The sequence below is a fragment of the Nyctibius grandis genome, chromosome 3 (assembly GCF_013368605.1).
Source record: "Nyctibius grandis isolate bNycGra1 chromosome 3, bNycGra1.pri, whole genome shotgun sequence".
Lineage (NCBI taxonomy): Eukaryota > Metazoa > Chordata > Aves > Nyctibiiformes > Nyctibiidae > Nyctibius > Nyctibius grandis.
In genome coordinates this window covers 77,685,753-77,711,456 of record NC_090660.1, presented here as the reverse complement: position 1 = coordinate 77,711,456, position 25,704 = coordinate 77,685,753, and the positions used below count along the sequence as shown (strand labels likewise).

The 25,704-nt window shown below is 42.6% G+C and overlaps 2 protein-coding genes across 5 annotated transcripts in view; both read left to right on the top strand.

The window, feature by feature from the left end:
• UBE2W (ubiquitin conjugating enzyme E2 W) overlaps window positions 1-11,029 on the top strand; it is a 44,494-nt gene extending 33,465 nt beyond the window's left edge. The window contains exon 6 of one of the 2 annotated variants that reach the window (XM_068397062.1): window positions 8,919-11,029. In XM_068397062.1, the coding sequence (XP_068253163.1) occupies window positions 8,919-9,304 (386 nt within the window). In that variant the 3' untranslated portion in view covers window positions 9,305-11,029. Of the gene's footprint in view, window positions 1-8,478; window positions 8,518-8,918 lie in introns of those variants that run through there. The other variant, XM_068397064.1, reaches the window with a different exon arrangement.
• Window positions 11,030-13,579: 2,550 nt separating this feature from the next.
• STAU2 (staufen double-stranded RNA binding protein 2) overlaps window positions 13,580-25,704 on the top strand; it is a 191,174-nt gene continuing 179,049 nt past the window's right edge. For 2 of the 3 annotated variants that reach the window (XM_068395679.1, XM_068395676.1), the window contains exon 1: window positions 13,580-13,673. The gene's annotated coding sequence lies outside the window, so the exon portion shown is untranslated. Of the gene's footprint in view, window positions 13,674-15,064; window positions 15,088-25,704 lie in introns of those variants that run through there. The other variant, XM_068395678.1, reaches the window with a different exon arrangement.

Sequence of the window (25,704 nt, the reverse complement as noted above, 5' to 3'; positions counted from 1 at the left end):
AGATTGGATATCAGGAAAAATTTCTTCACTGAAAGGGTTATGAAGCATTGGAATAGGCTGCCCAGGGAAGTGGTGGAGTCACCATCCCTGGAGGTATTTGAAAGATGAGTAGATGTGGTGCTTAGGGACATGGTTTAGTGGTGGCACTGCCAAGTCCAAGTTGATGGTTGGACTCGATGATCTTAAAGGTCCTTTCCAACCAAGACAATTCTACGATTCTATATTCCATCTTCAGCTACAGCTACACAGCAGGGTGGGAAGAGAGTCTTGGAATTTGGTTTGTGTGCAGGTACTTGTTTTCCTGTTATTTCCAGGACTTCTAAGAACTTTACAAACCATCAGGCTTTAAAATGCCTTAATAAAATTGGAAGAGTAGAAATATAATGAGCCTTCTCTTAACTATATTAAAATATAATTCAGAAATACTTCTATTTCATTTTACTGATAATAGCAATGCAGGATATTCTGTTCACTTGCCATATTTTTTTTTCCTGCAGATTTTAAGTACCTTTTAAAGTAGTGTTTGAGGGGTTTTGAGCAGTTGAATCAACCTAAGAAATTATCTCTGGAGCTACTTAAAGTAAAGGTTTTTAAAATTACAAAGCAAAAGCATTTTCAGTAACTTTGTAGTTCCAAAGTAATTGCTGTCATGAAGTGGCTTACTTAGAAACCTGTGTGGGTTTCATTCAGATAATTATTTTGTGTTTAAAAAACAAAAACTAAATGCAAGATCAGTTGATCATTCAGTGTATGGTATCAGTGTAGAGATCAGATTTATAAGCCTCTGTCTAGAGTCTTTTTAGTGTAATACTACATAGGAGCTCTAAAGGTGTGTGTCTATGATAGTAGGTTAGATTGTATTTAACCTCTTTCAGTTTAGGTATATGCTGTCTGCAAGTGTAACTTTGTCTTTGGAAGTGTCATTTTTCTCTTGACTTTGGCTGGTGAAAGAGCTGCTTACAAGAGACTCTACTTTTCTGGAATAAGAATTCAGTGAAAAAAATGAAAACCATAATGATAGCCTCAAAGAAAGATGTTACAATCTGAAATCCTGTAACACTGACCACAGTTGCTTCCCTTACGCTGATCTGTCTTTTGGTATTTAAAATCTCTGTGATAAGACCTTAAAAATTCTGTCTTGTCTTCAGCAAGTGGGAACCTATTCTCTGGAAGCCCTTGGGAGTGCTTTCTGCCAAGTAGGTCATGGTTAAGTCTGTTCAGATGAACATTCTTGGCCCTTTCTCATTCCAGGACTACATTATTATCTGGATGGTGATAATGCAGTTCTCCAGGGCATTTTATCCTTAAAGATAAAATCAGGCAGGGTTCCCGCTATTCAGTGTCTTCTCTTAGTTTACTGCCACTGAAAAGGAGGAATTTGTACTCTTCCTCCTTCCTTTCCAGCCTCATGATTCACATTCTTGCCTTGCATCTAGCTTTATTGTCCAAGCCTGCACCGAGATGATTTAGCATGTCAAATCAGTTGGAAACTGACTTAGGAAAAAGTGAAAATCTTTCTTCTCAATTAGCAAATTGAGTCAGCTTGCTGCATAATCGAGAGTTGCAGAGCTAGTGCAAGAAATGAGAAGGATTGTGCAGCTGGGGTTTGGGAGGTGATGGCTGAAACCTGATCCGTATCTTTAGACTTTTCTGCATAAAGTACTACAAACCTTGTTTTATGCAGGAGCTGAGTTATTTGCGATGAGAAGCTTGAGAGCAGGACATCTGGACTGCCTATGACAATCTATCGCAGGCAATTCTCCTATCTGTTGTAGCTGTTTTCTAGTAAAAATTCTGAAGTTGTTCCAAAGTCTTTGAGTGATCTATTACCTCTCCATTTAGATGCCTTGAGTTTCTGTGCCCAGGAGTTTTTTGGTTCGCTTTCTGGGTTTTGGTTTTTCCAAAATAGCAAGGCTGCTAGCATTGCTCTGTGTGGGTATTTTTGGTTAAGTTTTTGTCAGACCAGCATTGTCAAACCTTAATCAAATATAGAGTTACAGATTCAGTGAAGCTGCTCAGAAAATGCCCAGTTATTTTCCAAAAGGAGGGCGATCATGTTACAAATAGCATGTTCTTGAGATTAGATAGAAAGCCAAATGTGGTACAGTCATCTAATACAGAAAACACCTGAGACAGAAGTCTTGAATACGGATCTCATTTGTCTATTGTATGCTTAAAGAACAGGACTCTTGCACTGTGGTAGGAGGTTTTCAAGACAAAACCACACTGTTCCTCATCTCACCCCTTCCGCTGGAGGTCTCGTTGAAAAGATGACTGAAATCTGATGGTTTTGATCTCAATTTGTTATTTGTACTGGGTCAGTAGTGTGTGACAGCTGTCGTTCTGACCAGTGAAAAAGGGTGAATAGCTCTTGACTATCTCTCTCTTATTCTCTAAACTGTCCATATGTCTACAGAAAGCACTGACAGATATATTTCACGTGCACAAAATAAAGCACACCTTTATTGGGTGTAGACAATTTATTGTACAATTTAATATACTAATTTATTAGTACTCTGAAAATAGCAGTATAGGAAATATACATCACTAAGTAAACAAGTCCCAAAGACTGATAAAACACCCAGTCTCCAGATGATTTCGAGTACATTGAGCCTGAAGTCCTGATTAGCCTGAGGATTTGAGTTTATGGGGAAAAAAAAAGAAATTGAGGGCTTCACCTGGCACCAATGTGTTTTGTATCACACTGAGTTTTGGACTGTAACTTTTTTAATTTCTTATGTATTTGTGCATTCATATGCCCCAAGCAGTAATTTCTGTATTCAGCATCATGCTGGAGTAACAGCTGACTTCAGCTTCCTTAAACAAGTAATAGTCCAGACAATCCTTTGTTGGGAATGATCTTCCAAATGCTCCTGCAAATTATGTTGACTAACACAATCAGGGTGCCATATGGACATAAGCTATGCTCACAAAGTGGAGGGGAAGGGAGAAATGAGAGGGGGAAGGACGAGTTCTTGAAGGTTAAGTTCGATAGACTTCTGAAGATCTTCAGAGAATTGGTGGCTGATGGCACAGTGGTTTAAGAGGACAAAGCTGTAATTCTTACTTACAAAGCTCTTTAGAAGTGGAAGAGGGCAAATGCAGTGCAACCATGGTCACGATGCAACTGAAGGATCAAGGTCCTGTATGAAAACCAATATCAGAGTTTGTTGGGATGTGCTATAGTAAGAAAAACGACTGGCCCACTCAAACTTTACAACTCGGAGGATGGATAGCCCTCTCCATGAACTGAGGTAATAAGTTTCTTTTTGCCTTTGCAATAATTTTTCACAGAATCACAGAATGGTTGGAGTTGGAAGGGACCTCTGGAGATTGTCTAGTCCAACCCCCTGCCAAAGCAGGTTCCCCTAGTGCACGTTGCATGGGGACATGTCCGGGCGGGTTTTGAATATCTCCAGAGAAGGAGACTCCACAACCTCCCTGGGCAGCATGTTCCAGTGCTCTGTCACCCTCAAAGTAAAGAAGTTTTTCCTCATATTGAGATGGAACTTCCCATGTTTCAGTTTGTGCCCATTGCCCCTTGTCCTGTCACTGGGTACCACTGAGAAGAGTCTGGACCCATCCTCTTGACACCCACCCCTAAGGTATTTGAAAGTATTGATAAGATCCCCCCTCAGTCTTCTCCGGGCTAAACAGACCCAGCTCCCTCAGCCTCTCCTTGTAAGAGAGATGCTCCAGTCCTCTGATCATCTTTGTAGCTCTCCACTGGACTCTCTCCAGTAGTTCCTTGTCTTTCTTGAACTGGGGGCCCAGAACTGCACACAGTACTCCAGGTGTGGCCTCACCAGGGCAGTGTAGAAGGGGAGGATAACTTCCCTCGATCTGCTGGCCACAGTCTTCCTAATGCACCCCAGGATACCATTGGCCGCCTTCGTCACAAGGGCAATTGTTGGCTCATGGTGAGCTTGTTGTCCACCAGAACTCCCAGGTCTTTCTTCTCTGCAGAGCTGCTGTCCAGCAGGTCAGCCCCCAGACTGTACTGGTGCATGGGGTTATTGCTCCCTAGGTGCAGGACTCTACATTTGTCTTTGTTGAACTTCATGAGGTTCCTCTCCGCCCAGCTTTCCAGCCTGCCAGGTCTCTCTGAATGGCAGCACAGCCTTCTGATGTATCAGCCACTCCTCCCAGTTTTGTGTCATCAGCAAACTTGCCGAGTGTACACTCAGTCCCTTCGTCTAGGTCATTGATGAATAAGTTAAACAGGACTGCACCCAGTACTGACCCCTGGGGAACACCACTAGCTACAGGCCTCCAGATAGACTCGGCACCACTGATCACAACCCTCTGAGCTCTGCCATTCAGCCAGTTCTCAATCCACCTCACTGTGCACTCATCCAACCCACACTTCCTGAGCTTTCCTATGAGGATGTTGTTGGAGACAGTGTCAAAAGCCTTGCTGAAGTCAAGGTAGACAACATCCACTGCTCTCCCCTCATCTACCCAGCCAGTCATGTTATCACAGAAGGCCCTCAGATTGGTCAAGCATGATTTCCCCTTGGTGAATCCATGTTGACTAGTGCTGATAACTTCCTTTTCCTCCACATGCTTAGAGATGGCATCCAGAATGAGCTGTTCCATCACCTTTCCAGGGGTTGAGGTGAGGCTGACTGGCCTGTAGTTACCTGGGTCCTCCTTCTTGCCCTTTTTGAAGACTGGGGTGACATTGGCTTTCCTCCAGTCCTCAGGCACCTCTCCTGTTCTCCATGATGTTTCAAAGATGGTGGAGAGTGGCTTGGCAATAACATATGCCAGCTCCCCCAGCAGTCGTGGATGCATCCCATCGGGGCCCATAGATTTGTGGGTATCCAGTTTGTCTAAATGATCTCTAACTTGATCCTCCTTGACCAAGGGAAAGTCTTCTTGTCTCCAGACTTTCTCTCTTACCTCCAGGGTCTGGGATTCCTGAGGGCCAGCCTTAGCAGTAAAGACAGGCAAAGGCGGCATTCAGTAACTCTGCCTTCTCTGTATCGTCTGTCACCAGGGCACCCTCCTCATTCAGCGGCAGGCCCACATTTTCCCTGGTCTTCCTTTTGCTGCTCGTGTACTTGAAGAAGCCCATCTTGTTGTCCTTGATGTCCCTTGCCAGATTTAATTCCACTTGGGCCTTAACCTTACTCATCGCATCCCTGCATCCTCTTGACAATCTTCCTATATTCCTCCCAAGTGGCCTGTCCCTTTTTCCACATTCTGTAGACAAATCCTAGTGAACTCTGAGCCAAGTAGACTTCATACTGTGCCTGACAAGAAATTCTTAAGTCTTGCAGGTGAAAAATAGACCTGGTATGGCACTTTGCTATGTGTTTTTGTAATTTTGAAAGTTCCTTCTATCAGCTTCCTTCCTTCATTCTGTAGGAATAGACTAAATCATACCTGGACATTACTCATGTCTTTATGGTATCTCAGGTACTACTAAGGAATGCTATATAGAAAAGTTTGTGATTCTTTTCCATAAAAACTTCTCTGAATAGTTCTCATGCTCATCTAAATATGTAATCTACTTCTATGCTTTCCCCATCAGCTACTTTGTAATGTTGGTTTTTTTTAAAACTAATTTCTGTGCAATGCTTTTTGAAAGGGAACATTAGAAAGGCCTACCATTTGGATGTTGATATGAATTTTCATTTCATCCAGAAGGCAAGTTCCCTTATATCAGTGACTGTAGCATGCAATATAGTAAGGCTTAGGTCTTCCTGAATGATTTCTGAAATGTTAAATCCATCTAAACTTTTTATCCAGTAATCGATGTACCTGGATAAGTATGACAAGAGTTGTCTTGTGCCAGCCAGCCCAATCTGCACCATACCTCCCTGCACCTTCACATTTAATGTCTCAGGGTTCTCTTTGGAGTAGACCAAAGATATAATTGTAAAATTTGTGGTGAACTTTACATAAACCGATTCCGTACTGTTTTGTGGCGAGATGGCTGTCTGTGCATTTCAAGGCAGCTATTATGCACCTTGCTTGATTTTTGAGTAAGGGATCCTGTCACTGTTATGAGTTTGTCACAAGATAAAGCATTTACTTAATTCATTCTTTCTTATATTTGCAAAGTATTATTGCAGGATTTGGCCTCTGGAAAGGTGTCCTGCTGCATGGTCTGCACTGAACGCTGATACTTTCTGTCGCAGAGCTTTGTTTCTTGGTTGTGGTCTTCACAGTAGTTTTATGTGTAGGTACGTACTAAAGATGGTTCATAAATCTTGCTTAGGCCATGCATTAACCTGGGTTGATTTTAGTGTATATCCATCTTGATGTGTATGTTATAGTTTACCTTCCTTGATAAAGTATCTAGGACCTTGTTATTTATAGCTTTTCATTGAAAAGTGCAGGTTTCCATCAACTTCTATATTTTCATTCTGTTTTCTTAAAAGTAAAGATAATGCATTAAAATAATTGGAGAAAAGAAAGTGAGAATTTGCTAGCTTGTGTCTTGAAGTAGAAACTTGCAGGCTGCCTCCCTCCAAATTTGGATTTTATTATCTAAGGTGTTTTTTTCTGTTTATTTTTTTTTTCTTTTATCAAATGCGTATATAAAACAATAATATACTGAGTTCCATAGTGAACTGTGGTTGTAGTTTGAAAATCTTGGGATGGTTTTCATTTGTCTCTAAATATGGCTTTGAAGGATCAAAACATTTTCAGACGCGGCGATGTTTCACTAACTTCCGTGAAGGCATGTGGGCACTGCACTTGTTTGAACTTTCAGAGAAATTGAAAAATGTACATATCTGTCAGATGTTCCCTTTTTAAGCATTTTTAATTGCTGTTCAAGTGGTAGATTGGTGCCATTCTCTTGTTCAATGAACACTGAACTTCTCAAATTATGTGGGGGTTTACTCTAGCTTAAATTGTCGAGTTCAGCAACGTTCAATCATCACAAAACTAACGCTTTTAGTAAGTTACTGGATGGGTGGGAAGGGTCTAGCTCAATTAAGTGCTATACAGCAGCATTTAAGCAGAAACATCCAGTTAATGCATTTGTGTCAATTCTCAAAATATTCTAGAACTCCTGTAACCCCCAAACTCCCATTGCCCTGGCACAGCTAGCACATAATCACAAACTGATGATTTGGTGACAATGCAGAATAAGATTATTTTTTAAAAATTATTATTAATAGGAGAATGTTGCACTGACTACTCATTTAAAAAAAAAAGTTAGTTTGAACTCCTGCAAAATTTACTGTCAATTGTATTTCTCCTTTATATAGCAACAGAATTTAGTCCAGCTATTTTTGTTGGGTTCCATACATGACAATTTGTGCTTCATTACTGCCAGTAATTTATAATCTTATTAGCAGTCCCCTAGAAACTTTTACTGAGGGTTGGAGACTTAATTTTAACAGGATTGTCAAATGCTCCGAAGCCAAACAGCTTTAATCAACTTAATATAACATAAATATGATTCATGTATCTTTCAAAATACATCGTTATGCTTTTAATTCACTGTTGGCCTGTGGAAAAGTTACAATGCTAGTGGCTATAACATACATAATGTACAGCAAACTTCTTGTATTGTAAGCTCAGCTAGAAATGGCTAGTTTTTAGGTGAAACTGAGTAAATTGCATTTGATGTAGGTGTAGATGCATAGATTCTGTATTTTCAACAGATGTAATACCTACTGTTTAGTCAGTTACACTTTACATGTTTTGAAGCTGTATGTTGCTGCCATCCCCCAAAGTAGCACGCATCTAGTTCTGAGAGCTGTCACGTAAAAAATTGGGCAGAGTGAGACTGAAGCTAGTGTATGCTGGCAGAAAATAGTATTAATGGAAAACTGAAAGCATCAGTAATCCTCTAAAAACAAACATCATTTGAGTGACAATGCTGCCAGTTGTCCTCGCTTCTAGTGTTTCCATTCATGAGATTCTATACTTAGGAGCACGTGTAGGCAATGCTTTCGTGTTGTTCCCATTGACTATGATACACCCTTTATGTCATTACCGATTCATGTTTACAATACTAGTAACTTCTGAAGCTTGCTTTTTTCCTGGGTGGGGAGGAAAAGCCTTTTCCTGTATGAAGAGTCTGCATAATACTGTGTACAGAGAATTTCTCTCTCTTTTCTGCTTACTGTTTGACTCCATGTATGACTAAGTCCTTGTTCCAAGAGAATAATCATTTAAAAACTTACTGATTTAATATAGGTTTAATTTACTGTATAATTTTATAATCTTGCCCAATTGCCTTAAGTAATTTTTTTTACTTCTACAAAATAGTAGAAATCCAAGTCCTCTTCAACTTGTTGCAATCTTTTTCCACTGTCCTGCAATAAAAGGAGTATTTTATGAGGGTTAGGCTTTATTTGCCTTAATTATCCGGGTGTGGTATGGAATATAAGATTGTTAGTGAGGCATGCGAAATATTTTGTAACAGTATAACTTCCATAGCTGGGTGGAAAAGCAAATGAACTACGCAGAATGGAAAGCACCTTTAATTACTGGTTTAATTCTCTCCAGGCTAGTTGTGTCCTTTTACATCTGCTTAACTATAGCAGGTAAGTTTAATGGCAGTACAAGAATGTGTTTGGCGATGAGTGAAATATTTAATTTTCATAGAATGGCTTGGGTTGGAAGGGACCTTAAAGATCATCTAGTTCCACCCCCCTCCAGGGACCTTAAAGATCATCTAGTTCCACCCCCCCTGCCGCAGGCAGGGACACCTTTCCACTACACCAGGTAGCTCAAAGCCCCATCCAATCTGGCCTTAAACACTGCCAGGGAGGGGGCATCCACAACTTCTCTGGGCAACCTGTTCTAGTGTCTCACCACCCTCAGAGTAAAGAATTTCTTCCTAATAGCTAATCTAATCTAATCTACCCTCTTTCAGTTTAAAACCATTCCCCCTCATCCTATCACTACATGCCCTTGTAAAAAGCCCCTCTCCCACTTTCCTGTAGGCCCCCTTCAGATACTGGAAGGCTGCTATGAGGTCTCCCCAGAGCCTTCTCTTCTCCAGGCTGAAGAGCCCCAACTCTCTCAGCCTGTCTTCATAGGAGAGGTGCTCCAGCCCTTTGATCATCATCGTGGCCCTCCTCTGGACTCGTTCCAACAGCTCCACGTCCTTCTTATGTTGGGGGCCCCAGAGATGAATGCAGTACTCCAGGTGGGGTCTCACGAGAGCAGAGTAAAGGGGCAGAATCACCTCCCTCGACGTGCTGGCCGCGCTTCTTTTGATGCAGCCCAGGATATGGTTGGCTTTCTGGGCTGCGAACGCACATTGCCGGCTCATGTTGAGCTTCTCATCCTGTTGAGCTTTTCATGTCCAACGCTGGCTTTAACTTAACTTCAGGATTTAAAAGGTCTGATTCCTGCTTTCTCTGTGACCTTGTCTGTTACAGTCTGCTGCTTGTAAAGTTGTCAATAGGTATGATGAGCTACAATCTCTTACCAGCATGACTGTGCCAATAAAGGTACCTGGTATTGACACCGATGTACAGACAGACGTATGCTGTTACTGTTGTAGCTTCAGTTGTGTTTGAAGTGTGCTGCTGTAACCTGTGCCTGTAGTGAGAGGCACTAATAAGATTCCAAAGCACTTCAAGATGGGCGTGATGCTCTCGTACAACACTCTCAATGAAAATAGCATCATGTCTGGACTTGTTTGAATACCTTTTTATGTAATCAGAATGCTATCAGTAAAGCAAAACCGAAACAAACAAAAAACCCAGGCTTGTAAACAGGACTTTAATTTTACAGAATCTATTGCTTCTTTGGCCTGTAATTACACTTTGTCTTTCCCATACTTCTCTCCTGAGGAAAGCCAGTGTATTCTCATGAAGTAGCAAAGCCCAGTGATGCAGAGGTGGGCCATTCTTAAATGTCTGATGGTGTGCTTTGTAATGGAAAACTGATATGCAGTGATCTTCAGGTTGGTAGTTGTGGTATTATTCTTGCTAATTCATCGAAACTGTAGTTACATTTGTCTTTGTTGCCTGTAGTCATGAGATCTGAAGCCCTGATTGACCTGAATTGTCTGGGTTTTCTTCTAAAATTCTGTGATCTGTGTTTACTGGAGTAATACCAACCTAGGTTTTTCTAAATTTGGAAAACACACAGGAAATAGAAGTTCCCTGCATTCAACATAGATGATGAACTTGCATGTATTAACTAACTGTGCATATACGCACACACATACATTTATACAGTTACTATGCATACTAACTAGATAGGCATAAATATGCATAATCACATTTTTCTGTAGTTGTAAGGAAACAGATGACTGTACAGAAAGTTCTTACAGTTCCTTGTCGTGAACATAAATGTAAAATGATGGAAATAGCTGACACAAAACCAGTCATGTTGTTATAACCCAAAACAGATTAAATGTGCAAATTAAAACTAGAGACTTAGGGCTAGCTTTCGTGCAGTTTTGAATACATGAACTAGGATAATAAATAATGTCAAATTTTCTGAATGTGTAATACAACTCCTGCTGTATACTATAACATAATTTACCAGTATAATTTTTAAATTTCACTAGCATTATTAAAAGGGTAAAGCTTTTGTTTAGGCAAGGCTTTACTATTTCCAGCACTGCTATACAAGAGCCATGGGAGCAAATAATTACAGGGAAATACAATTCTACCTGCAAAGCGAACTGAATTTGTGTCAGTGGGACAGCTAATGAAGAACTGGCTTTGATACCTTGATGAGAAGAGACCTAGATGTAAGCTTGTAGTTGGAAAACCAGCACATTGGTTTGGTTGGATTCACTTTGATGTGTTCTAAAAAAATGATACTTGCTAAAGGAGATGAGGACCTAGACGTTCCCCAATGTCCTTGTACTAACAGTAATTCGAAGTGATGGAAAAAGTTGAATATATGCTGACAAGCGCAAGTTCTCGTTCACTGCATTTAGATTTTTGAAGTGATTGTGTCATCTGATTTAGGGAAGTCTCATTTTAGTCGTGAATCATGGAAGATAATGTGTTATGTGAGTTGTTAAATTCGGTGGTTGTGAGTCTTCACTGGAGCATAAAGAATAAATGGTTTCCATTACCTGAGAAAACTCTGTGTAGTATTTACTCATAAGTTTGTTGTATCTTGGTGTGTTCATGTCTCTCATTCTATGTACTACATAAGGTGATAAACTTAGTCACTTGTATGACAGGCACTGTAGTCAAAAATCTACTTTCATAGTCACAGTTCTGTACCTGTAATTGGGGAGAGCAGTGGTCTGTCTGATTAGACTTAGGTTTATTGATAATACTGGGTTTTAATCAAAGATAATCCCAAACTCGGGACTTTTGCTTTTCTAATAGTTTTTAGTTATTGGAAGAATATTATTAAAAAAATTAAGTGACACATTCTTCTGGTATTAAGCTATTGGAGGCTTTCATTCAGTTGAATGACTATGACTAATATAAATAATGCATTATCCACTTTCTGTTGGTGTATTATGAGCTCTCTGTATTAATGTAGTTACTCTTCCAGCTTTAGTAATAAAATATCATCTAAGTTCTTTAATATACATTTTAAAAGGACAGCTAAAAAGAAACTTTATCAAACCTGGAAGAGATTGCTGGAAGAGGTTGTAAAATCTCCATCCTTGGAGATTTTCAGAACTAAACTGAGCAACATGCTAACTCCAAAGTCAGACCCAGCTTTAAAGTTGGCCCTGCTTTGAGGGGCCAGGGAGGGGGGTGGAGCAGATGACATTCAGAGGTCCTTTCCAACAAATTTTTCTGTTTCTAATGTATTGGTTAAAAGCAGGCTCCTGCTGATGTGGTTCTGTCAATCTATTCAATGTTAAATACATCACTATGCATTTTCTTTGGGGATATTTTTGTTTGTTTTTTTTTTCTTGCACCAGTGTGTATTGAGGGGAGGAAACTCATTTCTTGATGACTTTTTTTTTTAATTACAATTCTAATAATAAAACTTATCAGTAAAAAATAAAGTACTTTGATTTTTGCAAGTCCACTTGAAAGTGCCATTTTTTTTTTTTTTTGAAACTGAGGTTAAAAATGACAAGTCCAAGTGTCTTCAAGTGTCCTGCACTTGTGTGTACAGACCAAATGGAATTACTTGGTACCCTTTTGCCCAGTTAGGCATTTGTGCAGGCGTTTAGGCATTAGTGTGGCTTTTTTTTTTTTTCTTCCTCTTGTTTTCCAACTGCATATTGAATTAATCATTCCTATTAACAACTTACTTAAAGAAACTAGTGTTGGGCAAGTCATGACACTCCCATTGTGTACTAATGGAGTAGAGTGGATGGGTATAATCAAACTATGCATCTCCTGTTTTCAAAAATTGAGAAGTTTTTAGGTTCTATTAAGCTGCTCTTATTGAAGGTACTTACTAGCCTTTATCCCATATCTCAACAGTAGGAGGAAAAAAACCCCAGCACATAAAGGTACAGTAAGTACAGAGTGGCTAGTGATGCAACTTAGTTGTTCATGTATGTAAAGCTCCAATTACACAGGAAACTTATTAAAAAGCAAAACACTATCATGGACTTAAAATGATTATAAAATATTTGATCGTTTATTTTATATCTCGACAAAATTCGATCCAGAAGTCACCAGTGTATTTAAAATACATACATGTGGTAAGTTTTCAGATAAAATCTGCTCTTTTGTATTCAGTTTTCTTTCAGCTATGAGTCCTTTGCGGCATAGAATGTGTAAGATGAGACTCTTCTCAGTTGATACATTTCAAGATACATTTTTAAACTTTTAGCTGTCTAGTAATAGCAGTCTTACAAAACCGTTGGCTATGGGAATAACAGCACAAACCAGAGATTTTAGAGGCTTGTTGGAATTGTATCTATCTGTTGCAGAAAGTTCAGAAAACTTCCCTTGGAACCTGGTGCTGACATTCATTTAGTGTTTTTTTTCTGCTGGGTATGCAGATACTAAGTGTATGCTATACTAGGGTTGTTCTTCAAACTACTGCCAGTAAGTAAAGTTAAAGTAAATAAATAAATAGAAAAAAAAAAAAAAAAAGGCATTATAGACGACATCCTCATTCAGCGTCTGAAATGAGCTTTACTTGCGCAAAAACTTGTAGTAGCCTTAGGAAAACTACTTCCATTATCGTATCAGAAGAAAATACGTCAGGAACGTGTCTCACAGAACTGTCTGTGCTCGGTTCTGAAATGAAATAAGGGGTGAGGAATCTCGGAACGAGAAAACTGAGCAACGGAGGAGTAAGAAGGGGGGAGGATGACAAGCTACCACGTCTGAATACAGGGTACGTATGAAGCTGGGCTCACCCACCCGCGATGCCCCGGTCCCACCGAGGAAGGGGAGCCCGGAGAGCCGCGGGCCCCGCCGCGCTGAGGGAGGGCGGAGCGGAGGGGGAGCAGGCCCCCGTGCCGCCCCTAGGGGCGCTAAGGCGCCGCTTCGCCGGGCCGGGAACGGGAGGCGGACGGGGCCATTCGTACCGCTGGAGTGGGGGGGGAGCGAGGCCGTGGCGCGACGCTGGGAGCCCTCCGCAGGCAGCGGGGAGCGGCGAGGGCGGGGGCAGAGAGGCGGAGGGAGGCCGGCGGCAGGGTGGCGGGCGGGGCGGTGGCGGCGGGAGGGCGAGGGAGGGAAGGGGGGGGGGGCGTGGAGTGGTTGGGGCCGGCGGCGGCCGCCGCGGCGGCGGGGTCAGTTCTCTTTAGTGTTTGCCGATGTTGGAGGCGTCTCCAAAGTGTCCCCGGGAAGCAGGTAACTGGGCCCGCGGGGGCGGCCCCGCGCCCCGCCGCCGGGCAGGGAGGCCGCGGGACGGGGGGAAGGCGCGCGGGGCCAGACCGGAGGGGAGGGGGTTGCTTCAGCCATGATGTCCGAGTCCTCGTCCCGTCTTCCCCCTTCTCCCGCCGCGGCGAGGGCTCCGCCGGCCCCCTCGGCGCTCCCCACCTCCTCGGGGCCGGGCAGGCGCTTCTGCGCCACGGCGCTGCCAGCCGGCTCCGCTCCGGCGAGGGGCGGCGGTGGAGGAGTCGCCAAGCCCGCCATCCGCCCCGGGGCTCCCGCTGACGGGCGGAGGAGGCAGGCGGGGGCACAGGTGGGCCCCTCCAGCGCCGCCGCCTTCGGGCGTCGAGGAGGAGCCCCCCGCCGCGGCTCCCCCCCCACCCGAGTTCGGCTGCTGGCGGCAGCCCTTGCGCCAAGGCCGGGCCGCGGCTGGCGGGGCCGGGCCGTACAGTGAGGCTGGTCTCGGCGGGGACCGCCCTGCTTCAGACCTCGGGAAGTAGTTGGGTACGACCTGAACTTGCCCCTCGTCCTTCGGCCCGCCCCGGCCCGGCGTGGCCTCTCGGTCCCGGCGGCGCCGGGTTGAGGTGCGCGGCCTCGGGAGCGCTGGGTGGCAGCTCGCCGCCGGCGGGGCGAGGGGCGTCGGGCATTCCTGGCCCGGTCAGCGGCGCGGACCTCGCAGCTCGGCCGCCGTGTTTTTCTACGCCGCGTTGGTCACCCTCGCTCTGTACATCTCATACAGCCCCAAACTTAGGACACGGCCCGAAACTTTGCCAGCAGGACCGGGCTCTCCCACTCCCAAAATGGATGTTGGCGTCTCTTCCACAAGCGATGGGCAGTGGAGCGGTTTGCTGGCCTTCGCCTGGCACGAGGGCTTTGGGGCTGGCGTTGAGGCGGGGGTGGGAACCAGGGAGCCACTGCTGTTGAACGGCCTAGCTCAGGCGGTGGGAGGCATTTTCCCAGTGTTCAGGTCTCTCTGGTGGGAGAAAGTTTGTCTCTATTGCAGCCAGGCCTGGAAGTCACTGCCGTGCCCTCCTGGGAAAGCATGGTCTGCTCGGGGCACGCTGGGAGGGTGAATCCCTCAGCGGAGCTGTTTGCCTTGTAGTGCCCCGGGTCCCACCCGCCAAGCCACTGATACCCAAGCAAAAAATTTCTCCACAGTGTATCTGCCTGGTATTGCCTTACAACCAGCAGGCTGTTTCTGTGGATACCAAGACGTAAGCTTCTCGGGCCGTGCTTGGAATGCTCCCCGTGCGACTACCATGGTACTAAAAAAAGTTTATGTTACATGAAAGAGTAGATGAAGTGTTGCTGTTGTAGCCCGTCTTTGCATGAAATACTGTCTTGAACAGGACTGAGGAACATGCATGAATAACCAAGGCGTTGCAAGGCACAAGTAAGACTTTTTGCTCTGGTGTAACTGGGTGTAGTTGCATTGCGCTTCTGTAAGTGAGTATACATTGCTGTATCTGGGTTACTGTTACTAGTGGCATCAAGCTGCACAGGAGTAAGGTTTTCCTGAGCTGTGTGCTAATTCCAGGTTAGCAGTCTACACCTGTGTGGTAATATTAATGTATTTAAGCCATTTACTAAATACAGGGAGGTTCTGTATAGGCTTTGTTGTGATATTGCTGCCTATATAAACAGTGCCAGGCTGACAGATTTCTGAATGGAATCTTTTTTCTGGAAAGCTAGCAACAGTGTGTAAGATTTCTAGTACTGGTTTCCAGCTGCTGAACCTTAGCTTTGCCCTAGAAAAACTCCTGGAGAGAGAGATTTGTGCTCTTGCCTGTCTTTGCTAAGATTCCTATTGCTAACAACAAGAAACAGGATTGACACTGTCTGCTTGTTCATAGTTTTTGAGGGGAAGGGGCAAATCAGATTTTCTTTGCTTTGCAGAGAACTTTTCAGCAACGTTGCTCAGTTTTAGCAGAAGTCATCCAGCTTGGGTTCAGTTCAGGCTGTAGTCTGGAGGCGAAAGTCTTTATATATCTTGTTTCCAGCTTAACCTACCTCGTCCCCCAAGAATTATGTAAAAATAATAATAAATTTGAATAATCTTACATCCTGAATTATGAAAATAGATTGTAAAGGAACTTCCTAATTTTACTTGCAGTAAAACCTGATCAGAGGTGTTTTAATGACTTGACCAAGTTTAAATAAGCACTTAATTTGATCAGCCCCTTCCTTGGGGGCAAATATCAGGCTTGGTTTTCCTACACTGGTTTATAAACATAACTCCACTGTAATCCTCATTTACATTGGTGTGAATGTGGGAAGTGAATCAAATACTGTGTGTTTTCTTTGTAAAATGTTGCAAAAAGTGACCTTGGGAAGGTTAGGCAACGGGCTGTAGTGAAGCAGATCCTCCAATTCCAAGACTGCTCCTCCAGCCCTTAGGAAAGCTGCAGCTGTCATGCTCTATCTAGACAGTTTGTTTTGACCTGCCCGAAATATGTGGCTATTGATTTGTCAGTCTTTGAAAAGACTGAAAAAACTCTCATCAATTATGTCCAGTCCTTCAGCACAAAATAACATCTTACCATATCCTGCCATTGGAGAGTGGGCCTTATAAAGCGTGCAGGTTTTAGTGCCATTTTTTTTGGTGTATACTTCATAAATACATGTACACAGGTGCACAGATTTTCTCCCATTGGAGAGTCAAGTGTCTGCTTTCTCACATGGGTCACACTGATGTGGTGGGGAAGGACCTAACTCTGCATCTGTTCAGGATAACTGTAGCAACGTAACTTCTGTTAATAAGCCACCAAAGCTTCACTTTTCTTCCCCTGCTTACATTGATTTCCTATCAGCAACAGCAAGATGTGTAAGATAAGAGGCCTGTCTTTTGCCAGAACTGATTATTTTGCATTTCTGATCTTTGGGTTGCACATAGCCTGTATTTTTCACAATGTTGCTTGGATTTTCTCTCTTTTCCAAAAAGAGGAAGAGAAACAAAGGCAGGGAATTGCTCTCTTAAAGATGCTGTGGGTACTGATATCAAAATCCACATGGGAAACCGTGAATCCCTTCTACCCCCTTCTGCCTTCACGCTTCTCCTCTGTTCCTGTTGCTGGTTTCACTGAGTTAACACTTGTGAATATACCCATGTAAGGGTCGAGCTGCTGGAGGCCCTGCCTGGGGCTCTCACCCCACCACCCCTCTTTCATCTGCTTGTTCTTCGCTGACGGGTATTATATATGCGGTCTCTGAAACCAGCAGGTCAGAAGGATAAGGCAGGGGTTCCATTTGGTTGAGGGGTATGTAAAGCATGAGGCTGGGGTCCTGCGGAGGCAAGTCAGGGAAGGGGGCTGGCAGTTTGCTCAGGGAGAAGATATATGGTGCAAGGGGGAAATAGGGTTGGTGGGAGCACGTGACAAATTCTGGGAAGAGAGGAAGTGGAACCCAAGTATGACAGTTTATATACATATATAAGAAGTCAAGGGCTCTGCGTTTAAGGGGTCTGCTCATTATCAGCAACCAGTCATGATCAGCGTTATCCAAAGTATGTTTGCATTAAAAGATCAGGAGTTCAGTAAAAATGTGAGAGATGTCTTGTCAGGCATTGTTCTGGAAACTATTTAGAATAAAAAACTTGCTTGTCACAACTCCTAATCTAAAAATGAATTTTGAAAAACCATCTGTGGTAGTGTAATACTAAAGTCATATGCATGTCTATAGCTGCTAAAGTTTGTTCATACTTCACCTCAACAGCAACTGTTTTGTGTTGGTTTTTTTTTTAAGCTGGTAGTATTTGGAAAGTTTCCCAGTAGTGAAATCTGTACTCCCGGGTCACAGTGTGCTTACCTGTGGTGTATTGCATCTTTTCTTTTGCTTTAGTCAAGTACGCTTCTGTATGGTACGTCACTAGTATGTTACACATTTATTGATACTTAACCGAATAAAATCAAACTATGAAATTTAAAATTTTTTCCTACTAAATAACACTTTTTTTTTGCATATTAAATTATCTAGTTTTGTGACTTCAACATATTTCTGTATCCCCATAACCTTCTAATTTAGTCGCCATTAAAATGATGAGGGGGCTCTTTTTAGACTAATTAGAAATCAGTGTTTGAGCACAGATTTCCATTGGTGTTTGGGGAGGTCCCCAGTGATAGCCAGTGGCTAAGCGTTATGGTGAGTGTGGGTTAACCTGCTATCCTTAGTTTCTGGGAAAGGACAGCTTGCTAAGATGTTCACCGTAGTACCACATGCTTGAAGGGTATGTTGACAGTCTTATCTTCTGAAAACTTCCAAAGGCTCATACCATCAGTGGTCACACTTTCAGTTTTGCTGTTTGCCTCCAGGCTGAAGGAAATGTTGAGCATGGGAGAAGAGATTTTCTGGGGAAGTTTCTTGCAATGGAAATGGTCACCTGTTGGAACAAGAAGAGTTATTTAAGAGACGAGTAACCTAATTTTTATTGCTATTCTTAGTTTCTTATTTTTGGCAGCTGTTATGTATTTGTAGTTTCCAGTTTCTTATACAACAAACCCAGTTAAAAAGAAGTAGTGTTATACAAATATAAGGAAATTTCAATGTACAAAACGTGCAGATTGGTATCAGTAACTGAAGTTGTCCAGATAAGTAACTGGCTGTAAGTGACAAAGAACTTCTTCCATGTCACCCAGACAACACATCCATACACCTGATGCCTTTTGAAGGAAAAAAAAAATCAAGATAAACTGTTCCCAAGGTGAAAGTGCAGAGCTGATACAGAGCAGTGTTGGGTCAATTTGTAGCATATCCAGTTGTACTGATACAAATAAAGAAATGAAATAAAGTCTGTAGGAGCTTTGGCCTTGTTAGTCAAGAACAAGAAAAAAATCTAAAATTTATTGTTAAAAAGTCATGTGTTCCTTTTTTGTTTTATTTTAATTTCCCACCCACCCCCACCCCACCCCCACATCTGATCCTCCTTCAGTCCTGGATACTAGGTTGCAGGGCTTTTTCCTTTACAGACTGTGGAAAACGTTTTCTCTGCTTTTTGTTCCAGTCTTGTATATCTGATAGTACTTAAACCTGCTTGCTTCAAACTGTGTTCCATCTGTGGTGGCAATGCCCCTTGAGTGGACATCGCCAGTGGGTATTTTGCTTAAGTTGTATACACCCAAGAGACATTCCTTTGGTACCTGTTTAAGGCCTGGGAATCTTAATGAATGACTGCAGAAGGACTTTTCTTGAAAACCCTTCTGACCCTCTTATAATTCAGTGCAACACTCTTATTGGTCTTGTATGAAGTAGGTATCCTCTCAGCTTCTACACGGCAGCTATGGCTGTCTGCCCTTCATGAATGGGGATGAGAAGCTTGTCCTGGATCAGAAGGCAGGTAAAGCTCACTCTGGTTTCTCAGAGACATCTCTCAACATTGTCTCTTAGGTGAAACCACAGGGTTAGATATGGGGCTTGACCTCTTCAGAAGGGAGAATGATCTGCATCATCTTTTCTTCACCCCTCTTCAACTGGCCAGTCTTCTTCACTTAAAGCCTTAAGCAAGTGAAAAGTCACTGAAGATGCCAAGACTGGATCCCATTTCCATGGATCTGACGGAGTTGTCATTCATGAGGACATTCTGGATGTGGACTTGAAAGCAACCATAGGTATTTTACAGATCCCAGGAGAAGAATTAATATAGTACTTCTCTTCAGCTGTTATATTACAGGGCTTTTCTGAAATGGACCATTCCACAAATTACTGTCAGTGGCAAACCAGAGGAGGTGGTTTTGGAGGCCCTTTTTCATGTCACCATTAAATATATGTAAAACTTTGACTCTCTTTTTCTGGTTCTCTTCAAATCCTACTGCAGTCAGGGCCCTTTGGTACTTTGTAGCATTCACTTTCATTACAGGTAGGCATGAGAGCAAACTGCTGCTGTAGCTGGTGAAACGGATCTTTAAGACCATAGCTTTAAGACGATACTTAAAGTATTTTGAGAGATGCAAGCAGCAACTTACCCATTCTGGATTTGAAATTTTTTGGGTTTTTTTTTGTCACGGTAGTGCTTGGAACCTCTTCAAGGCTTTTGAGCCAGCTCTGTGTTCACTAGGAGTTTTGACATCTAGCACCAAAAAAAGAAGCCGTTTTATTTGCTATCGTTGCAAATACTGCCTGGTACTGTTTACCTTTGCTCAGGCACCTCATAGCTGACAGGAGCAAGGGAGACATAGTTACTGTAAACTAACATGCCTATTATATCCCCAAGACAGGGCAGGACAGAGCACTGCAGGTGAACAGGGTTAGCTGAGGCAGTTTTAGTTCCAGGGCTGACTCTTTTTTTTCAAATGTGTGTGTCTTTGCTGTTGCGCTGGATTGCAGACCTCTGCTCCACAGCTCTGGGGTCTGCACTTCTACCTAAACTCACACTGCTTGTCATTGCAACCTAGGTGTTGAATGGCCTTCGGGCTAAGAGCACTCCTTCCCTTTGTTAACGAGGAGCATCCTTTTTTGCAGGAGGTGAGACTTATTAGGCATATATATGTAGCCAAACAGTGCGTGTTCAGTTGGATATCCTAGAAAATGGGGTCCTTCTTCTCTTTTGAAGTGCCTTCTTTTTATTTGATTTTGGTTTTGAAGGTAAGGAATGGGAGTCTTAGCTCAGTAGTGAACAGAAGTGGTAGCCCCCTGCAAGTTCAAAAGCAAGTTTGTTCTTTCAGTCTGGTTTAGTGTAGTAGCAGAGTCACAAAAGCTAACTTTACCTTCCTGAAGTTGGTGGCCCTGGAGCCACTTACCCTGAAAGTACACTAAGTGGTGAGAAAGACATTCCTTTAAAGGGCAGCTCAGAGCATCATCTGTCCATCCATCTGTCTCCAGGTAGTCGTGAGCCTGTGCTGTTGCGAACAGTGTTGTCATTCCTCATATATGCAAACTTCTTTTTCACTTTCAGTCATTTCTAGGTGCTATTTCCTTTTATTTTGAATCATTTCATGTTACCACTGAATCAGGTTGCACTTTTAGCCAGAGTTGTCCTTTTATTTATGACTCTTTGTCTGTGTAAAAATAATTGAAAGAATTCCAAATTTTAATTCACAGTTTGTTTACATTTTTTCCTCTAGTAGTTATGCTTATAACTTCCTTTGGCCTGGGGAAACAAGTTATTCTGGATCATCAACTATATGGATGGAGATCTCTTATTTGCGATCTTATGATATATCCTACCTTGTACTCCTCACCACTAGTACATAAGGAGTTGGAGGAAAAAGTCTGGTTTTGTCGTGCTGGTTCTGTGCACTCACAGTGTGCTCGGTTTGAACCAAATCTCTTTTTACAAGCACTCTTCCTTTCTGTTGTTGGTTGTTGGTTCAGTATCCTCCTTGCTGATTCAACTCCAGAGATTAACCTTTTGCCATCCTGCCAGATGCGTGTAGTCTCTGTGCTGTGTGCTCAGTGTGCGGCAAATTTATAATGTTTAGCTAATGTTTAGCACTGATCATACATCCAGCAGTTTTTCTTCAGTGTTTTCTGCCTTTGCTAACCCTGGAAGGATCTGTTAGTATGCCACTAGGGTTTTTTCCTCTTCTTGAATTGTCAAAATCCTCTATAATCTGTAGTTTCTTCCAAATAGAAATAATTTATTTGACAATGTTTCATTGCACAACCTCATAATTTCTGTCCAAAGCATGGGTTTGCTACAAGGAATCAATTGCTGTCTCTGTGTACTTTGCTGAGTTGTCCATGATTCTTTTCATTCTCAGGATGCTTGAGGAGTGTGCACTGATAGCTGCTTGCTTCATGTTTCTGAATTGGTTGGCTCTGTTCCCTTTGGCTTTCTCTTAAACTCTGCCAGGCACATGTCTCTTCCCATCTTGTTTGTTGGAGTCCAGTGTTAGGGGCCCCAAGTCACCACTGGCTACTTATGATCTGTCTGCTTCCTTAATTTTTGGACTCTATATTTTCATTCTTGTTGAGCTGGGCTTGTGTCATCAATTTTGAAACCGTTCATGACCTTGCCTCCAAACACAGCATCTCTAAACCATTAGCTTTCTCCAGTTGAAAACTTAGATTTTGTGCTTTTCTTCAGTCAGAGAACTCGGTACACCCAATCCACTACTCAGTAATTATTTTACCTTTATTCATTTACTGAGGAGACCTGCACTTAAAATAGGGAGGAGGCTCTTTGACCTTGTTGGAGAACTCCTGATCTGACAAGGTACTCTACGCCTGTGAGCCAAGGGCCCATTCTGTCCCCCTGTGAGCAGGGAGCTCGTCTCATGACCTGTATGTCAATATTATCTTATATCCAAGCATCGCAAAACGTGTCAATGGGAGAGCTGAGCGAAGGGGGAACTCCAGGAGTGATTCATGAACAGGAGATGGTCATTTGACCCCAGCTGTGTCTAGGAGCTGCAACTTCTTGGAAGCTGTATGAGACTTCAAGGTGGACATTCGTCACTCTAGCTGTGAAATACTGTTTTTGTTTAAATACACTCATGAAGAACAAAAGAAAGGCACACAAAACAGGATTTTATCTACTTCTAACAATAGAGCACAACACTGTCTGCTTTGTCCACTGAAACCTCCTTCTCTGAGGATCTTGTAGCTGTTAATGATAGGGGAATGATTACGGTGTGAGGAGGGCTGGTAGCAAGAGCTGTAACTTTTTGCAAAGAAAAAGGCGTGTTTCTGCTGCTCCACCAAACTTTGTTACTTGTAACGATCTGAGAAGTAGTTTGTCACAGGCAGTCAAGGAAAACCGAGATAACTTTCTAAATTCCATTAGTAATATGCAATATCTAGTTAGGGAATAAACTTTTAGTCAAGAAGTAATTTTTGCCTGCTTCAGAACAAAATAACAGTTGGAGGGATGTTTTACTTAGAATAAGAGTATTTTGTAATTTAAAATCAGTCAAAGCTTATTTGAGATCTTAGGAATAAAACCACTATTTGCTATCACAAATTGAAGAAATACAGCTTTTAGAAATATATATGAGAGAAATTTAAACATACTAATTAAATAAGAAACTGGACTCTTGGAAGAAGCTCTGATTAGACTCTACTATCACAAATAAGGAACCAATTACAGCTTTGATGCGAACGAGTCTGTAGCGGCCGTGTGTCAAGTCTGAGTCATGTTTTTTGCATTTACTTACTTAATTCCCTTTTGCACTTTTAGGCTGATGATTGATTGTTAAACTAGTGGCTTAGGCTTCCCTTTTTTTTCAGCTATTTTTCTTCATGAAGAAGCATAGTAACTCATATTTGTTTAACTTAAGGCGAATGTGGTTTACCTTCCCATTATCTTCAGTAAGATGGTATGATGACCTCTGTATATGATGGCAACCAATAACGATTTATGTATAACCCTTTGAGTCTCAGTGGAATACTTAAATGGTTGCACTTGAATGACTTATCCCAGAAGGTTAAAAAAAAAAAAAAAAAGATTTCCAAGAATTCGATCCACATTTTTCTAACCTCAGAGCTTCTGTGTTCACAATTTCTGGAGTCACTAAATTCATTAGGTATCTCCTTGAACCTTTCTGTTGTGTTTTGTGTGGGTATGTTTTGAGGTAGCCCTGGAAATTCAGCTTAATTTGTGTCAGTGTTGCCTAGAGTCTCTCTTGATTGTCCTACTCTCCCTTCTCCAAGGATTGTGGGACCAGGTAAGGTCATCTTTTCAAAAACGTTACAGATATGAATGTGTTTCGCAGAGTGTTGGGGAGATACAAGTTTTCAGTTTTGAAGAAGTCAGAGGTACTTTACCGTCATGGAGTACCTGATTCAAGGAGTTACAATACTGGACAGCCAGCTTTTGTCCTTTGGATTAGTGGTAGCTCCCAGTTGCAGTAGACGAATACAAAGAAGGATGTTACCCTCTGTTGTTGGGGAGTGTGTGTGATGTCCTGCCTCTGATGTAAGACTGTATAGGCATCTATAAGCTAGTTTTTTGGATATACCTCAAAGCATGATGGGTTTTGGATGTAGAAGGCATTCCACAAAGAAGTTTCTGATGATCAAGTGCACACTCAGTAAGTTCGCAGACAACACCAAGTTGGGTGGGAGTGTTGATCTGCTGGAGGGTAGGAAGGCTCTGCAGAGGCATCTGGACAGGTTGGATCGATGGGCTGAGGCCAACTGAATGAGGCTCAACAAGGCCAAGTGTCAGGTCCTGCACTTGGGTCACCCCATGCACCGCTACAGGCTTGGGGAAGAGTGGCTGGAAAGCTGCCTGGGGGAAAAGGACCTGGGGGTGTTGGTCGATGGCCAGCTGAACATGAGCCAGCAGTGTGCCAAGGCGGCCAACAGCATCCTGGCTTGTATCAGGAATAGTGTGGCCAGCAGGGCAAGGGAAGTGATCATCCCCTGTACTCAGCGCTGGTGAGGCTGCACCTTGAATACTGTGTTCAGTTTTGGACCCCTCACTGCAAGAAAGACATTGAGGAGCTGGAGAAAGTCCCAAGAGGGGCAACGAAGCTGGTGAAGGGTCTGGAGAACAAGTCTTATGAGGAGCAGCTGAGGGAATTGGGGTTGTTTAGTCTGGAGAAAAGGAGGCGGAGGGGAGACCTTATTGCTGTCTACAAGTACCTGAAAGGAGGTTGTAGCGGAGGGGTGTCAGTCTCTTCTCCCAAGTAACAAGCAATAGGACGAGAGAAACGGCCTCAAGTTGCACTAGAGGAGGTTTAGATTGGATATTAGGAAAAATTTCTTCACTGAAAGGGTTATGAAGCATTGGAATAGGCTGCCCAGGGAAGTGGTGGAGTCACCATCCCTGGAGTTATTTAAAAGATGAGTCAATGTGGTGCTTAGGGACATGGTTTAGTGATGGACTTGGCAGTGCCAAGTTGATGGTTGGACTTGAGGATCTTAAAGGTCCTTTCCACCCAAGACGATTCTATGATTCTGTGATCACCTTGCTTTTTCATGGAGGAGTTTCACATTTTCTTCTCTGTAATAATCCGGGGTGTCCTGGCTGGGTCAAACTGATGGCTGTGTCTGAAGCAATATTCTGACTGTCTGGTTCAGTGTCTTTTCTGGGCATAAACTTTGTGGCAGCATGAGTACTGAGGTAGCTCATGTTTGCTCTTGAAAATTTCCACGACTTTTGCATTATCTTCTCAGTTTTCTGGACAGCAACAATAAATTGAGACAAATAAACTTTCTGATGAGTTTATCTTTGTAAAATAATGGACATTTATATGAAACAGCCTAATCTTTCCCCCTTGGGCTTTGGGTTATAAACAGGTTGAAAAACATTGAGCTGCCTACCTGGCTCAGTTTCTGATGCAACAGATTGACTTTCCTTTTCTTTTAGTTTTCTTCTGGCATTGAAATCTTTGAGTTGACAATCTGATTGATCTCCCTGGTAATTTCAAACAGGAGTTTTGGAATTAAGATTCCCAAATTTCTCTGATGCCAAGCATCTGTCCCCACAAAGTGTTTGCTCTGGTTGCAGACTATCTTCTCTAAGGGATTTCTGGATGTGTGGGGTTTTTGTTTTGTTTCAGCCTTTGCTGCTTTGGTATCGGTGAGGTTGTTCTATGAGAATAGCAATCCTTTTTTCCATCATGGTTCAAGATCAATATTAAGAAAATTTCTCTACTTAGGATCTCTGTTTCACGTCTGCCTGTGAAGTCTCCACTTGAGAATTCCAAGTGGCTGTCCAGTATACACAGGACCTAACTATAATTTCTCTGTTAGAAGAGAAAATTAGCTGTGTGTACAGGCTTTTACTGTACGCAGTAAGATACACTATGGCCTGAGTTGCTCCTTTCTCAGCTTTTTCATGTCAGCCTCGCTGTTGCCAGGGAAGCAAGGGAAGAGTTGCATTCTTGCCGGTCAATGTGCTCCATTTTCTGTTTCAGTTTCCCTTGTTACATTTTTTTAGGCTTTTGCACGTGCAAATGTGCACAATTACAGTCAGTGCTCTAACCCCTGCGTTTTCCATCATTCCTGACAAAAAGACCCGTTTCAGGCAAATATATTACGTGGTGAACCTCTCTGCAAGGGAGTTCATTTTGCTTCTGTAATTGTGTCTTTTAGTTTTAATAAGGGTCATGATTGCTTATTTGTCAAAGAC